At 42.8% G+C, this 17,633-nt stretch overlaps 1 protein-coding gene across 4 annotated transcripts in view; it reads right to left on the reverse strand.

The window, feature by feature from the left end:
* Pex5l (peroxisomal biogenesis factor 5 like) overlaps positions 1-16,733 on the reverse strand; it is a 201,244-nt gene extending 184,511 nt beyond the window's left edge. For 3 of the 4 annotated variants that reach the window (XM_031376595.1, XM_031376594.1, XM_031376592.1), the window contains exon 1: positions 16,342-16,721. In XM_031376595.1, coding sequence (XP_031232455.1) covers positions 16,342-16,362 — 21 coding nt within the window. In that variant the 5' untranslated portion in view covers positions 16,363-16,721. Of the gene's footprint in view, positions 1-16,341 lie in introns of all 4 variants that reach the window. The other variant, XM_031376588.1, reaches the window with a different exon arrangement.
* Between the last annotated feature and the right edge of the window lie 900 nt (positions 16,734-17,633).

Here is a 17,633-nt window from a genome sequence, read left to right on the forward strand (position 1 = left end):
ACTTTGCAGCAAAAAGCAAGAGAGAGCAGCTTTTGGGTTCCGGAGCAGACGTTGGTGCTACCCCATAGTTCAGGACTGCAGGAGCCACCAGCACCGTGGTGTTGGTAATGGATGCATAGTTAAACTTGATGTAGATGACAGTGGTTGAGAAGATACTGGTAGGTAGCTAGGGAATTCCTGTCTTCAGATAAACAATTAGTTTGTACATGAATGCCAGGATAACTAGTTAGTTTTATCTACAAAGAGCTTATCCATTTAAATATGTATTAAAACAACAATTATGTGTAGCACAAAAATAGTAAATTTTGTCAGATTTTGTACAGTGCAAGTATGTATATTTGCCTTTTTTATGTAGAAAACAGAGCAAGCATTCTTTAACATAAAATAAAACATGTACATTTAATCCCATATTGATTTTGAAACCAGGGCATAATTAGACCAGGGCACTAGATATTTATTTATAAGTATTAATTTTAATAAAATTGGGCATGAGAAAACCATACTCTCAATTTTGGTGATTTTGACTTTATATTGGGCTAGTGTTAACAGTATTACATCTACCTTTATAATGTGAGCTATTGGTCATTACAGCTCTAAATTAATTGGACATTTTAAATGAATTTTAATAACTTGGGCAACAGTGGTTTCTTTTTAAGTGGAATTGAATTTGAACTGAGATAGCTGAGATTTGAACTCTTAGGTTTCCTTCACAGAAATCTCTTGCCTGCCCATTAGAAGTGGCCACTTTCAACAGTCCAGGCACTTTCTGTATTCCTTCATGAAAGGGTGCTTAAGAGCATAAGAAATGAAGAGAACACCTTTGAGCAGTGGTTATTTTCAACAGTGAAGTAAGGCATTTAGGACAAGTTTGACAGAGGATGAAATGCTAAGGTCTGAGGCATTTGATAAAGTCATGGTGGTTCTGGTGACTCCTAGAAACTGTGAGAAAAGGGGCTGGAAAGATGATGAGACAGTGGAGAGCACTGTAGATGATCTGCTTTCATCCCCACCCAACCACCCATAATTCTGTTTCCAAGGGATCTGACAGCCTTTTCTGGACCCAGAGACACTGCAGTTATGCGTACAGATGACAGACGGCAGACAGACAGACAGACAGACAATACATCCCTACACATAGATAAAAATAAAATAAACTTTACAAAAAGGGTTGGGGCCTGATAAGAGGGGACTGTGGAACCCTGGCTTCCTTCCCATTTTGTGAACTGGACATGAGCAGAGTGGCTCTGTTCTGCTCCACACCTCCCTCAGGGCGTGATGTCTCTTACAGAACCCAAAGCAATGGGTGTCAAACCATGAATCAAAACTTCCCTGACTAAGAGCCTAAATGAACCTTTTATTTTACGGGTTGATTATCTCAGGTATTTTACTACAGCACCAGAAAGCTTACACTTACTACATTATTATAAAATATTTTATATAAAAAACGTAAGTGACAGTGTATGCATTAGAATTTATGGATGTACTAGAATTTAGGGATGCAAGGTATTTTGGCTTAGCTGATGCATACAACTCTTCCACATATGTAACACAGAGCAACAGAATCATAGTCTCAGAGCTTTGGTTAAGCCACAGCATTAGTATTATATTGGTTATCCAGGCCTTCTATGGGGGTTGATTCCATAGTAAGTGTTGACTGTCAACTGACAGCATCTAGAATTACCTCGGAGGCAAGCATCCCTGCATACCTGTGTGGGATCATTTAGGTTAAGGTTTGCATCTGAGAATGTCAGAAATTATCTTGATTTGTTTAATTTGTCTGGGAAGCCACATCTTTACTGTGGGTGGGCCCATTTCCTCAGTGGAGATCCTAGGGTATATAAAATGGAGAAATTGAATGGGTTATTAGATAGCAAGCATTCACTGTTCTATGCTTTCTAACTGTGGATGCCATCTTACCATTTGTTTCAAGCCTCTGTTTTCATGACTCCCTTGCTGTAATCTTCAACTATGGGCTGAAATAAATCCACCCTTCTTTAAATTGCTTTTGGTCAGAGTATATCATCAACAATAGAGAGAAAACAAAAACAAAAAGAAGAAACTAAGACAAGAGACTTTCTCCAGAAAATGAGGGAAGTTTTACAAGTGTCTGTCTGCTCCTAAGCAGGTACACTCTGTTGTGTGCAAGGGTGCTGTCCAAGTGCCAGATAAACCCAGGAGTGGCAGAGCTAGGTCACATAGCAGGTTGGTTTTTCTAGGAGTATCCACAGTGATTTCCCACCTAAGACTCCCGGGAAAGGCAGCATAGAGCTGTGTGCACATCACTGTTTCCCCATCAACAGAGAAATAGGTTAAAAAAAAAAGTGGTTTATGTACACAAAGGGACTTATGTGCAGCAATAAATGTAAGTATGTGTGCAGCCCCTTGTGGTAAAGTAAGCAATAAAAGAGAAGCAAAACAAAGCCACCATCAAAAGGAAAGAATTAGATATTCTAGACGTCAGAGAATTGAAAAGCTTTATGGATTAGCATCTACCTTTGAATAAATGGTTGGATTTCCACCATTCACTGCTATTACAGTGTTAGAGGAAACTTGCAAAATCCTTTTGTGGCTGTAAGTTCAGTCACTTTGTCATAGCTGAAGTACCAAAGGGGAGAAGGGGCCCCACTTTGTCTCAAGGTCTCTGGACACAGAACAAAATCCCAGAAGCCTCAGACTTGGCTCCTCAGCTCTTAGTGAAATGGTCAGGCCCTGTCCACTGGGTTCTCTTCAGCACAGCAGTAGTGAAATACCTCTCTTCTATGCCACTCTCTAACAATGACATTTTGTGGGACTCTTTCAAAAAGTGACTATTGTTGCAGAGACATCAGAATTTTTTACAGCTGAGAATATGCACTGGGGATAAACAGCTTTGGGGGAAAGTGTCTGTGGTATTCTCAGGCCGAGAAAGAAAAGTCTGGCAGGATCTCATCCTATAGCTCATTCTCTGAGGGATAAGGAGGGTATAGTCCTTGATTTTTATAGGAATTATCAAGTATCTTGAGGTTAAGATATGCTTAGAATTTATTTTCCAGAACATGGTTAATAGTAAATGGGGACAATCTTTCCTGGCCATGCATAGATATACTGTCTGCAGGACAGAAAATTTCCATCCAAATAATTACTGGCCACTAGCTGAGTCAGGAAGGAGGTGTCTAGAAAGGCAGAGGGATGGAGTCTAATTCCACAAAACTATGGCTGCTTAGAGATATCGTCGGGCCCCATTAGAAGGATCTATTGCACTTCTAAATCTGGAACAGCAGACTGTCCTGAGGCTTGAAAGAGGTTCAACCATTAAACTGCAGACTGCTTTGACAGTGAGTGTTGGTTAATTACAGGGGCAATCTAATTACAAGGTTCCTCTGTAATTGATTCCCTTTCAAGTGTGTGGAAACTTCACTTGATATGCATTTGCTCCAGGAACTCTTGGGAATAGATCAGATTCTTGGGGCTGTGTGCATCTTGGAATTCAGGAGGCCATTCTGACTATATTCTGGAGCCCATATAAGAGGATTCTTCTGAGTCAGCCTTCTTTCCTTCCTTCTTTCCTTCCTTCCTTCCTTCCTTCCTTCCTTCCTTCCTTCCTTCCTTCCTTCCTCCTTACATTCCTTCCTTCCTTCTTTCCTTCCGTCCATTCATTTCTCAGTTCACCCATCCATTCCATGCTCTATCGTAGTAATATGCACATGTACCCCTAGTCTCTCAGAATGGAAAGGTATTTTGAATATAGTAACTGCCACAGGTGGGCACATAGTAGTAGTTGGACAGAGTAAAAAAATGCTTCAAGTTATATGCTAATTATTGTGTTGGTGAGATGTATATGATGGGGAAGAAACGTGGAAGAGGACAGCCTTGAGTTTGCTTAGTAGGCAGGAGTGACAGTGAGAGTAGGAGAGAGTGACAGTGGCTGGGAGACGAGAAATAGTAAAGAAGGGTAAAAAAAAAACAGTGTGGGGATGGAGGGAGCAAAAACAGCAGAACTGTGAGAAGAGCAACAATGGCTGCCGTAGTGACTGAACTAGAGTAGCAGGTACCACTGCTACACTGCTTCTGCACATGATGGGTAGGGAGCCTTGCAAACTTTATAAAGACTCTGGAGATAACATCCACTGAGCATTTGCCGTGTTAAGCCTTTGGTACAACAGGATCCTATCTACTCAAGTGGTCAAGGTGTGTGTGTGTGTGTGTGTGTGTGCGCGTGTGTGTGTGTGCACACGTGCATGTGTGTGTGTGTGTGTGTGTGCATGTGTGTGTGTGCGTGCATGCATGTGTGTGTGTGTGTGTGCATGTGTGTGTGTGCGTGCGTGCATGTGTGTGTGTGTGTGTGTGTGTGTGCGCGCGCGCGCGTGCTTCCATACCACAGGTGAGGGCATAAGGTTAGAGGACAAGAGTGTTGACAATAAGGTCACAGACACTATGTGCTGACGTTATGCCCCCGTCTTGGGCCTGTTTATTCTAGGGTGGAAACTCTTTTGTTTTTGTTATCTCTGTAGTGAGTAGTTTTAAGTCAATGTGACTCAAGCTAGAGTCATCAGAGGAAGCCACAACTGAGAAAATTCTTCCATAAGATTGGGCTGTAGGCAAGCCTGCAGGGCATCTTTAAATTAGTGCCTGATTAATTAGTGACTGTGAGGGGCACAGCCCATTGGGAGATGGGCCACCTTGGGGCTAGCAGTTATGATTTTATAAGAAAGCAGGCTGAGCAAGCCATGAGGAGCATGCCAGTAAGCAGTTCCCCTCCATGGCCTCCACATCACCTTCTACTTCTAGGTTCCTGCCCTGTTTGAGTTCCTATCCTGGATTTCTTCAATGATGGAGTGTGATGTGGAAGTGTAGCTAACTAGCTTTTGGCTATGGTGTTTCATAATAGCATTAGTAACCTAAGACATTTTTCAAATATAAAGGAGATGTATGGATCATGTCTCTACATCCACTTGGGTTTCTGGAAGTGTAGTTCAGTGGGTAGAGAGCGACCCTGGCAAGGATGAAGTGCCGAGTTCCTTCCAGGCCCCCAGCATAGAATAAACCAATTAGTGTTGCATATCTATAATCTAGGCACTTGGCAAGTAGAGGTAGGAGGATCAGAAGTTCGAGATCATCCTTGGTTATATGGTGAGCTTGTCTGAGCCATTGAGCTCTTCTGTGTCTTCAGTCATGAATTGATAAAGTTGTGAACTTGGACTCTGACGACACTGATACTTTGAGATTCCATTTTAATTAAATCTTTCCCCAGGCGTAAGAACACTTTTTTGGGTCTTAAATAAATCTTCCTAACAACTCCCATAAGACGCATTGTATCAGTATTAAGGATTCTAGTGCACAGGGCATACTGACAACCATCGTCTTCAGGGTGAACATGCCACTGTAATCTATCCACATTTCCACATTAAATTCCTGCACACGGAGGGGAAGCATGTTCTTATCTTTAAGGTACATGACAAGCATTTTGATTCTGATTAATTACTGAGTTATTCACAGGGCTCTTTTCAATTTCTCGAAAGGAGTAGAAATGGGCAGGAGACAGATGTTGATGAATGACAGCAGGGTCGTTTTCCTCTTCTTGGCTACATGATTTAATAAGCCAGTGTACTCCAGTTGTGCCACACTTTCCAAGAGGTATGCACCTAAGCAAAGAGTGATCAAGTAAGAACAGGCTGAAAGAGAACTGCTTGTCTTTAACTCTTCCAAAACAAGGCCAGCTGGACCTCAGTTAAGGCAGCAGAGAGTGAGTTATCCACCTTATTTTCAAGATAGCTCTTTATGGGTCTGGTTGTTTTTCCAGTAGTATCTATAACATGTGATGGGAGACCTTTCTTTCAAAATACTTTCCTGAATCCAAACTGTCTTCTATACTTGGAGTCTGTCGTCTTACTGAGTCTCTGCAGAAAGTGGATAAAGTGATTTCCATGGTCTGCCCGGAAGCCAGGTCTGAAACCGCCTCTGAGCCCCACCTACCACCCATTCGTTATCTCCCCCAAATCTGGCTACACATAAGCTGCCACACAGTGTGGGGTTGATGCTGAAGCTTCATCACAAAGCTTCTGTGTACAACAGTAGTGAGAAGGCAAAATGCAGCACTCACTCACATCAGTGCCTGCAGAGGCAGCTCTGCAAGGCACTCAGGTCAGCCTAGTTGTGTTTGGTGTGTCTCCCTCTTATCTGGTCCCTCTAGTCTTAGCTTACTTCCAGCAGCCTGTTAGTACCCTCAATGTACTTCTTTTTTCATTAAAAAAAAAAAAAACCTTCAAACTTCTTTATTTCAAGATAACTCTTAAGTCTACAGAAGAGAGGGTAATACAGTGGAATCTCTCAATGTCTTTTTCCTCACATTTATTGTTTGTTAAAATCATTTTTTGTTTTATTTGCTTAATTGTGATCTCTTTTTCCTTTTCTGCCACAAGACCTCTTTCCACACATACATCTTATTATCATTTCCAATTCAAACCAGAGGAGGGTACATATGCCACACCCTTGCTTACTCATCCCCATGGCAGCGTGCATACTTTACAAAGATTGAAACTCTTTTCAGAATATTTTTGTCACATGCCATACATGAGTTTCCCATGACATGTTCAGACATCATGTATTTTTATCACATTCACCCAGTTACCTTCTCTTCTCCTCCTCCCATTCCTGTAGATCCCCTTTCTCTTCCCAAACTAGTTTCATGTCTTATTATTTATTACTTCATTTATTTATTTGCTTGTTGTATGCCTCAATGAGTTCATTTAGGGTCGCTTGTGAACAAGGATATCCTTTTATACTCCCACATCGGTTCTCCAACTCGAGAAATTTAACACCGATACAATACTAACTTGACGTCTAGTCTGTATCCAAATTTTGCTAGTCACATCCCTCAGCAGTGTTCCTAGCAATGATCTTTTTCCATCAAAGATCTATTTTAGGATCATGCATTACATGTATTTGTCTTATCTCTTTAGTTTCCTTGTAATTTGTATTGACTTCTCTTTTTTTCCTCCTTTTATGTTGTTGGTATTTCAGAAACAAGACATCTCATTATTTTATAGAACTTCATTTGTTTTAGTTTGCTTGAGTTTCTTGTGATTAAACTCTACAGTGATTTCAGTACAAATCTTATTGGTGAAGCACATCCAGGGGCTCAGATACCAACATAATTCTTCCTGACATTGAATTTTATTGCTTAGTCATGGCGTTTCTTCATTTAGTCATTCAAAAGTGAGCATTTTCTTTCTTTCTTAACTTGCAGGTGATTCTTGGTATTGCAAATTTGTCTTCTTTCTAATCAAATATCATTAGGGTCTTGTGTGTGTGTGTGTGTGTGGGGTCTCATAAGGTTCAGACAACCTTTGAACTTGAGATGTAGACAAAGATGACCTTGACCTCCTGGTTCTCTTGCCCCTACTTCTTGAGTGCTGAGACATGTCACCCTTACCCCTGACATTCATGGACCAGTCTTGTGAGTTGGATGACGGTAAAGCATGGTTACTTTTCAAATATATCAGGTTTTCCCTGCTTGTTAATTGTTTCAATATACTTTTAAAGTGTGTTCTCATCTGCTGTATGGGATGGAGTTTGTTTCAGTTACTTACATTTAAGAACCTGGTTGAAGCTGGGCAGTGGTGGCACACGCCTTTAATCCCAGCACTTGGGAGGCAGAGGCAGGTGGATTACTGAGTTCGAGGCCAGCATGGTCTACAGAGTGAGTTCCAGGACAGCCAGGGCTATACAGAGAAATCCTGTCTCGAAAAAAACAGAAAAATAAAAAAAAACAAAACAAACCAAGAACCTGGTTGAGTACATTTTGGGAACTAAGAAGAGTTCTGGGAACCTGTCAAACTATAGCTCTCAAATATTCCACTTAGTCAGTTTGCAAAATACAGGGCCAAACATCATCAGGACAAGAAAAAACATAACTTCTCAAGTTAGCTTCTTCCACTCTTACAACACATTCCAGGCCAGACCTTCTGCTGCTGCCAGCCAAATGACTGCTAAAATGGGCCCTGTAAATATCAAATAGTTATAGCACAGCTGAAAATCAGAGGAAATGTCAGCTTTGGTGACTGAGTGCCAAACACCTGGCTCTTTGGAAACATCTTCTGCTTTATTGCAATGTTTACTTTTCATTTAGCTTGTTTGATGTTGTAAATGTCAAAATAAGAATAAAGGTGCAATGGAAATAAAATATCAAAGAAAGGCAGACTTCATCCCAATAGTGGTTCTGGCAACTAAACAATATGGGACTTTGGGGAAAATTAAATAAATTTTTTTTTCTAGTCCCAAGTTTCCCATTTGTGAGATGAGATGAACAAGGTGAACTTTTAGATGGGTTTTTAAACTAAGGATCCTATGACCTGAAAACTAATCAGCACTTTTTTTTTTTTTTTGAAACACAAAAACTGTTCACCTAGAATGTTCTATTCAGCACATTTGGATCCAAGATTATTTTGGAATAGAGCAAACACCAGTAAAATGGCCCCGAGCCTTCAGAGAATAGAAACATCAGTTCGATTTAGTGTAAAGCTGCTCAAGTGGTTTCAGGCTATCGGAATGACTGTCTCTCCTGAGAGAGAAGCAATCTTGCACAGCTTGGTATGACCAGACCCGGAGCAATGTGCCTCATTTGGACAGTCAGACTATCAGGGAGCCATTAAAACACCAGAGACATCCTTATGAAACACAGTCGAGTGTAATGGGCTGTTTATCTTGAGGAAGAAAAAGCTTCAATGGATGAAGACATAATAGTCTTTCAAAGACAGGAAGGACATTTTGTTTAGGTGGAACATCATGTTGACTCATCTCTCCCAGAGGGAGACTGCAGCTCACTTTGGTGTCCGCTCCACCATCAAGGCAGTGACAGTGTCCATATAACTATGCATTCTGTGCACATGCAGTTGTGATCACTGCTCTTGCCCGCTGCTTTTTCAGGGACCTCGTCATGCTTCTGTGACATCAGAAAGCTACCCGAGAATTATGTGTTTATAGAGGTTCAATGATAGGAAAGGGCTCTGCCCTCCATGCAAAGGTTCCGCACATCAGTGCTTCTTAATTGTTGATGTGCATATTAGTCTTAATGCCTGGCTCTGCAGAGGCATCTGAGATTCTGCAGTTCCAATAAGCCCGCCGCCATTTGGTGGTTCAAGTGTCACATGGCTACATGATCTGAGCATGACTTTTAAAACCTGACTCCCAAACACCATTAACACCCATGTACAAGGAGAAAGGATATACCACACAGCTCTGGTAGCCTTATTTTCTCATGAAGTTTTCATTTTTCCTCCCATTACCTTATGGAGATTAATACTTTCCAATGGCCAACTCTCTATTTACACTCTATGGTGGCTACCTACCTCATCATCCAGTGATAGGGCAATATTTCCCTCACAAGTATTGGATTGTTTATCATGGATTGATTGCTTCATCAGTTTATTGCACCTTTTATTTGAGACACAGAAATATGCACATATACACAGACACACAGACACACATACACACACACACACAGAGAGAGAGAGAAAGAGAGAGAGAGAGAGAGAGAGAGAGAGAGAGAGAGAGAGAGAGAGACAGACAGACAGAGACAGAGACAGAGAGACAGGGAGACAGAGAGAGACAGAGAGACAGAGAGAGGGAGCCACATGGCCAAGGTGGTGTAGACTTTCTCAGGATGGTTCTCACTGCATTTCTTCTGCAAGTCATCCTGGTTTAGTGGTAAGGGGTTTGTGTGTGCACAAACGCTGCCTCTGGTTGGCCACGTACTTTCTCTGCATTTGCCTTCATAAATCTCAAGCAATCATCTTGCCAACCAGGGTGTCCTATGTGGTGCCTTTCTACTGTTTATCCCTTAAGCTTCTCCTCCTGCAATGTTACCAGGTTTGTACCCAGAACCCTGTGGAATATAGCGATACAGCTTTATGAAAATATCTCTTACACTCAAAGTGAATAAACATTTCCTGAACACCACAGCCAAATTAACAAAATTTCTCAAGACCATTTGAGATGTCACCTGCTGTCCTACTGTGCATACTCAGCCTGTTGGTTTAACCTGTCTTTAAGAGGACAATACTACAAACAACCCTACTTGGTTTGGATTTCCCATGTAATCAGCTTTTACAACCTAAGCTAATGCTTAGCTTTAATCTTAAGTGATGTACCTCCCATGCCCCTGACCCAGAGGGGCATGTATGTGTGTGTTCTGGTGATAATTTGTTCAAAGTAGCCAACAAGCTGGGAGAAATCTTATTCAATAAAAGCCCACTATAAATGTTGGATACAGTATGCTGACAGCTTGTTTGCTGTACTAAGTGACTGCCACAAGGTCAGTTGGGGTCAGTTAGAGTCAGTGATTTAATCCCTTGTAAAACACCATTAATAATTCCTGTAAAGAATGCTCATTCCTTCCCCATACAATGCTTTCTGTGTTGTTCAAATAAATACAGAGTAAAGCCCTTTGTCATGGACACCACAACAGGGCTAGACACAGACCAATAACCACGGACTACAGATAAAAGACACAAGGAGAGAAGCGGAGAATTCAAACTTGGGCTCACTCATCATCAAACTGATCCTAGAGGAAGTCTGTGATTTCCTTGCTAAATGTTATGCCCATGTGGTTTCATGCCTCTGAAGTTACCTTTAATGCATTTAACCAAAGCAAGAGAGGATGGCTCTGTTCCTCTCTTAAACAGCACCCTGCAAGTAATTACACAGCCACTGTGGCCTCCTGAGAGTTTACACTGCAAGCAAAGCATTGCATGTCCTTTAATCTTACTCGAACAGCAGATTTTTGAACTCGTATACTATATCAATTGCTTTAAGAGGCACATGGCTTTGAAGAGGCTCACAGGAGCAAGAAATTTGCAACCATCACCTTAGGTAGATTGCTGCCATCAAAACAGCAGAACCCTCTCTTGGTATCTATGACCCACAGATCACTAGATGGTATTTTTTGAGGGAAGGAAAATGCTGCTACACCAAACCTCAATTACTGGGCTTGCCTTGGTTTACAGAGTTTATTCACATGGACGGAGGCTTAATTTGAGCACGTATCTACCCCAATGCTAGCTATCCAACCTGGCTCTCATTCGTTTAAGTGCAGCACCACTGACCGACTCTTGACAAGACAGTAAACAGTCTCTTCCTAGCTCAATGTGTCCCCACTATCATCTGTGTGGTTATATAATAACGATCACCTAAAAGAAAAAAATATAAAGATGACCTGTTTATTGAAATGTCACATGAAGTGTGACACTGGTCATCTATCTAATGGAATTTAAATAAGAGTATGTTGGCTCCTAATGATAATGCGCCAACCGGTCACACTTAGGCTCTTCAGAACAGCATTGGCAGTGTGTTATATTATAGCTCAATTCTGAAAATTCAGTAATTGTTTTGGTAATGAACCGACAAAGTATTAACTGTTTTTCTGCTTATATTTGGCATAACACAGTAATCTAATAGATAAGGCATAATGATTTCCATTTTGGTGTACTTATGGAAGGATACAGCATGGGTGAGGAGAGGCAGAAATGAGGGAGGCAGAGTGAAGGAAGGCACCATTGAAGGAGTGTTTCCTCTTGTTCTAGTCTTATCAAAATACCTTTGTCATTTATAAATCCTGACTCAAAAAAAAAAAAAGAAAGAAAGAAAGAAAGGAAAAGAAAAGAAAAAGAAACCAAACCAAACCAAAACTCAACATGTTGATGATTCAGAAACCCAATGACCTTTGTTCTTTATTAGTCTATTTAGTTTTTTTTTTAAACAGTTTTTGTTGTGTAGCTCAGGCTGATCTTGAACTTGCAATCCTCGTCCCAGTCCTGACCTATTGCTGGAATTACAGGCATGTACCAGCAAATCGCATCATTATTGTTGCCAAAATTCCACCGGACTTGGGAGGCTCAGTGAGAGGACATGGGAGAGAGGTCTACCTGCACACTCACTGCAAGAGAGGTCTTCCGTTAATAATTGCATCAGCAACTCAATTCTGAGCTATGAGCCCTTGAGATAGCTCTAGCTCCGACACTGCTCTAAAAGTGTGCTCTAAAAGAGAGAAAGCCCGAACCAAACCAGCTAAACAAACTAAGCAGCCTGCCAGATGTTCTCTCTGCATGGTATACCGCATCTTAATGCTTCAAGAGTGGCAGAGGTGTTGTACAAATTCTGGATTCTAAAATCAACAAGCTCTGTTTAAATGTTGTCTTCATCAGTACATTAAAGATTTCTTAGAGTCAAACCATATACATGCTGGAATTTGTAGTTCCAAACACATACTTTTAGGAAGAATTTTATAAACTATGAACAAAATCTACGGAGCTGATAATATGGTTTTTAGAATGTCTTACTGTTTACTGCTGCCTGAGGAATGGAAAATTTTCAGCTTAATCAGATACCTCACAATACTAAACCACAACTATTTGAAACAGTGCTAAATGCTCGGTGTTAGCCCATACCAAGTGTGAGGAAACAAAAAGGCACTTCCGAATTTCGCTGATTTCTCTGCAATTTTGAGCACATGCTCAAAATTAGATATGAATTTTCTTCAATGGAGTTGTAGTTAACAGTGAAGACAATAAACTCATCATAAAACTGCTGGTTAATACTCACAGGAAGGCACTACTAAGAAGAGAAGAACAAGCCACTTAACCTAGGTACAAGAAGTAGGCGCAAGGGATGTAGTCACCCTTGACCAAGGCAACAAAACCAACCCAGCCTGATCTGGTTCACCCTGTCTAAAATATCATACCCTGTTTTTGCTCAAATACCAATGGTTCCAGTACTACTAGGAAGGGTGTATGGAGGGTGGGGGGATAGAAAAGGCATCTGCTGGAGAACTGGAGGCACCCAGTATAACATCAGAAGCTTGCTGGGGGTCTCCACTGTAGCAAGCTAAGGCATGGGTGCTGAAAGCGATCTCCACTGTGGCAAGCTGAGGCATGGGTGCTGGGGGTCTCCACTGTGGCAAGCTGAGGCATGGGTGCCCACGTTGGCAACTCCTTAGTGCATGGGATAGGCAAAATCTAAGTGGACCTCCAGTGTTTGGGTCTAATACATTAACATGATTTGTTTACCTAAACAGATCCCCTTTGTGGAAATTTTAAGGAAAAGCTCAGATAAAATCATAAATTAAAAATAAAACTCAAATCCATTATTTTGTTGGGACAGCAAAATGCTGGGTTTAAGAGTGGCTAAGAATCTTATAATTTTTATGGTATATATGTTCTCTAGTTTATGTGCTGTGAAACTTAAATTAAGCTCAAAATCTGTGAATGTCTATGAAAAAGATTAGTTATCACAATTAGGTTACTTTAGTCTGATTTCCTTCTGAGAAAAGTTTTTTTTTTTTAATAACAAAAGAAGAAATTAACACTAACTCTTCATTTCCAAGAAAAAGCATCTTAGTTGAAAATATAAGTTACATCGTTCTATATTTATATTCCAGCAGGAAATGAGTTGGCTTAGGAAAAGACTCAGGGACCAAGGATGCTTTTGCTCCTGCTGGCAGTTCTAACTCACACCCACATAAGCAAACAGGCACCTTAGCCCTGGGCACAGAGACACTGGTGGGATTAAGCCTATGGGATGCTTATCAGCAGTAGACTGCCTTGTCACAGCTGATGCTGAAGTATATTTAATCACCATTGATCCCTTTGTGAAAATCGAGAAGGAAGCGAGCCTAAACCTACCACTAACAAGAGCAGTCTCTGCTTAAGTCACCGAGGTAATCAATCCCCTCTGGTTAGTCAGTGGAAAACAACGGGACTCCAGGGAACAATGCAACTCTGTCACCTGAGAAACACACACACACACACACACACACACACACACACACACACACATGACACGACAATGACTATGAAACCAAGAATATGTTCCTGCCTGCAGTCTGTCCGTCTGAAGGAGATGTCACTTTTCATCTTGTAGGGAAGGATCAGAATGAACCAAATGAGTGTTGCTAAAAGCCTGTGAGTGAAACTCCTACCACAAGTAGAGCTGTTAGCCTTCTGCGTCAGGCCCAAGAATCCACTTGCAGAAGCAATAAGTTGCAAACATAAAGGCTCTGCAGGAGTTTTAATTGGACTATTTTTAAGGCTTCATGTGAACAGCCCCCATCCACTCCAGATTGTTATTTACAAAGTACTTTATTTTTTTTTTTAAATATCTTGATCACAGAAAAGAGAAGATTTAGAAGTCACAAGACACGATCACAAAGGTTTTCTGTTTTATACCTGCCTTAATACAGCCAATTAATATCAGCCTTCCCAATGAGCCCAAAGCTGGAAGCAGCCTCAGTCAATATGCATGCTCCTGGTCTAGGCTATAAAGGATGCATTGGGATTTTAATTGAAAATATTTATATCGTTTGGACTGTGTTTGTTCATGTGTGTGACTAGCGTCAGGTACACACAGGATGGAGCTAAACCCGTTAAGAAGCCATTCTTTAAATAGACCAACATTATGGAGGGTCTGTCTGCATGCTAAATGACAGTGGGGGAGGGGGGGAAGAGAGTAGGCGTTTAAGAATGTAACCAAAGAGGCATACCATGAATCAGGTTGTCAGAGGTGATTTGAGGATAAACAGAATTCCTATTCAGACAGTGTCTGAAAATTTATGTTCAACATAATGGTCAACAGCGAGAGAGAAAGGCGCTGTGCTCTGGGACTTTGGCAAGAATGCTGATTGTAGCTTTTGTTTTGTAATATTTTCAAGTTAGGTTTGGCAAAAGAGATACATGAGCTTCGCTGCAAGCCCTGGTGTGCTGTCACAGGAGCACATGTCACAGTGGGAACAAATGGACAGTCTTAGAGCCCCATTTTGTCTTGTCTTCCAAAGTGAAATCAAGCCTTTGGACATTGTTCTAGACTAAGTTTCAATAGCACTCTTTCTTAAAATATTCTGAAAATTCAGTTAAAATTGTTTTGGTGGGTGTGTCAATTCACCAGATTGTTTCTTCAGTTTTGCATTCCTAAGAACATATTTTGAAAAAAAAAAAAGCCCCACAAAATTTCCCAAAAACAAAACGTCACGGAAAGTTTTTAATAAATTGTACTAGGTAATCAACTATGAATTCTGTGTAGATGAGAAAGTTTGCAAGAGCAGAGTCTATTGCTCAAATGTTTCTCTTTTCTCTTTGTGAAGAGACTTTAATAATGACATAGGAAGAATAAAAGTTTAAAATCATTCTTGGGTGAGAACAGAGCATACAATTAAACCAGTCCTTTGCTGATTTTGTTTTTCAGTAGTGGGAGAGTTCCTTTGATTTTAAACTTTCAAGACAGGCGGATTCTATTTGCTACATATTTTAAAATTATACTAATCATTATCCGTCAAATGTGACATAATCCCATTAATGACTTCAAAACAGGATGATGTCAGTGACGGGGCAATGCTATTGGAATTCTACTTGGCCGATTCTGAATTCTTAACAAACTTAAGATACAATCAGTAATACGCTTTAGATAAGATACAATTATTGTTGTACGTGATAGTTCAAAGGAATTTCCCCAAGAACGGGAACTAATAAGTCATGCAGGCAGCAGCGTATTTGTTATGTCTCAAGGAGTCCAAAAGATATTGGAGCGGCATCTTTGGCACTCACACAAACACAACGGATGGATGCCAGGTGTAGGGACACCGCCTATGAGGACTGCTAGCTGAGAATCTTTGGAAAGGAAACCCCAGGGAGAAACACTAAGGGTTGGGAAGGAGCTCCGCTCACACTTCAGAACGCTGAGTTAGTCTTTGGGTTATCTCTCCACCACTCCGCTGCATAATTTTATCATGGGGAAGATTCAACCTCGTGCATGAAAACTAAAGTCAAGGTTAAAGTAATCGTCCAGCTGAGTACTGCGTTGGCATATGAAGAAGCCCCTCCTGAGAACCCGCTCCGCTGTGACTACTGGGACAGGTGACAATGTCCCGTCACCTGAAGGGGGAAATACATCACGGAACATTTAAAAAATAGTGCTTTAGGGAACACCGCGACAGCGGCTGCTGGGACTGTGGAGCGCCCTGTGCAGGCGGGAGAGGCGGCAAGTCTGGCTGATGTTTGCCCTTCAGCTGACATACGTGCGAGGTGCAGCAGTAGGATTGCTAGGAAACATGGTCACCTCCTCGGGGTTCCTCTGCTAGGATCCCGGAGCCAGCTTAAAGGCACAGTCTCAAGACTGCCCAGAAAGCAAACTTCCCCGCACAAGTTCCCGGTCTTTCCTCCCCATCCCACCCTGGGACACTGTCCAGTGTTAATGGGGGACATAATTGCCTGGGTCATGGTGCCCCAGTCACTTGTTGAGTTGGGCGAGGGCATCTGTAGACCCAGGAACTTAGTGAGCACTGGCTGTTCAGTCGACCTGCTGAGGGAGGTCTCTTACCTGCATGTGTCCCTGGTACATTCTGCTCGGGCGTCGTCAGGGCTCCCGAGGCCGATGGCTGCTCTCCCGAGCTGGCTCGTGGAGAGTTGCGGGTCGGGCAGCGCGGCTCCGGCTCTCCACGGGGCGCCCGGGCTACAGGACGCAGGCGGGCGAGAGGGCGGCTGGGCGAGCGGCGCGCTGCGGAGCTGTCCTCCACGCGGGTGCTGAGCGCGCGCGGGCACGGGGACGCGGGGCCGGGCTCTCGGCGAGCGCAGTGCTGCTCGCCGCGCCTCTCCAACACGCCGGTCCTGTGCCCCACTCTCTTCGGCGCTCTCGAGGCTGCAGCGTCCCCTCCCGCCTCCGTCCGGACGCCAGCCCGCGCCTGCCGCCGCCGCAGCTGCCGAGCGCAGGGCGCGCGCCGCCCTCCGGGCCGCGTAGCCGCCGAGAGCCGCTGGCCCGGCGCGCGCGCTCTCGCGGAGCCGGGGGCGGGAGGGCGGCTCCAGCGAGCGCGCTCCCGGACGGTGCTCCGCTTGCTCTCCCTGGTGGCTCAGAGAAGGAGGAATAGATCCTGAGAGCGGTCCAGGCCTGGAACTGAGGACTTTCTGATGCAGTGTTGGCGACTCCAAGGCAGGGGACTGACCACCAAGAAAAGTGGGAGAGAACAGGTAGTCTTTCTCGAGAGGTGAACCCTGACAGAGCGTGTGTCCTGCAGACAGCAGGCCACGTCTGGGGGCTTCAGAAGAGTTTTGTAAGCTGATTGAGTTCCAACGAGTTACCTATGCCTCCCACTTCCAGCTACCTCTGATCATACTACTTAAAAAATCACACTCTTTCTCCCCAGCATTAAAAGCACTCCGAATCCTGTGTAGTTGTTGTCTATCTCCCTTAATGTTACTTTCATGACATCAGGAATCTCTGTGCACTAGCATATATCCCAGACAGCACAGCCCTGGCAGGTGGTAGGTACCCAACAAATATTTGCTGAAGGCGTGACCTGTTCTGTATATTGAAATACGTGGGCGGAGTGTTTAAATGGGTCCTGAGTTGAAATGACTGTGTAGTATGTGTGTCCTCCTGCATGCACACACAAGCAGCAAGGTAGGTGGTGAGAAAGCCCCAACCTCTCAGTAAGTTACCGGCCCCAGTGTATTAGTGTGTTGTAATACGCTTTTCATAAAGCTAGAAGTATGAAGAATGGCAACTCCCTAGGATTTGTGTTCCTATGGCTCTGTGATCAGGGAAACTCCCCAGTGTTTGAAGTGTGGGCACTAGGGAGGGAGCAGGGGAAGGGCTCTGTTCACAGGAAGGTCACT

This window comes from Mastomys coucha, unplaced genomic scaffold (assembly GCF_008632895.1).
Source record: "Mastomys coucha isolate ucsf_1 unplaced genomic scaffold, UCSF_Mcou_1 pScaffold17, whole genome shotgun sequence".
NCBI classification, from domain to species: Eukaryota; Metazoa; Chordata; class Mammalia; order Rodentia; family Muridae; genus Mastomys; species Mastomys coucha.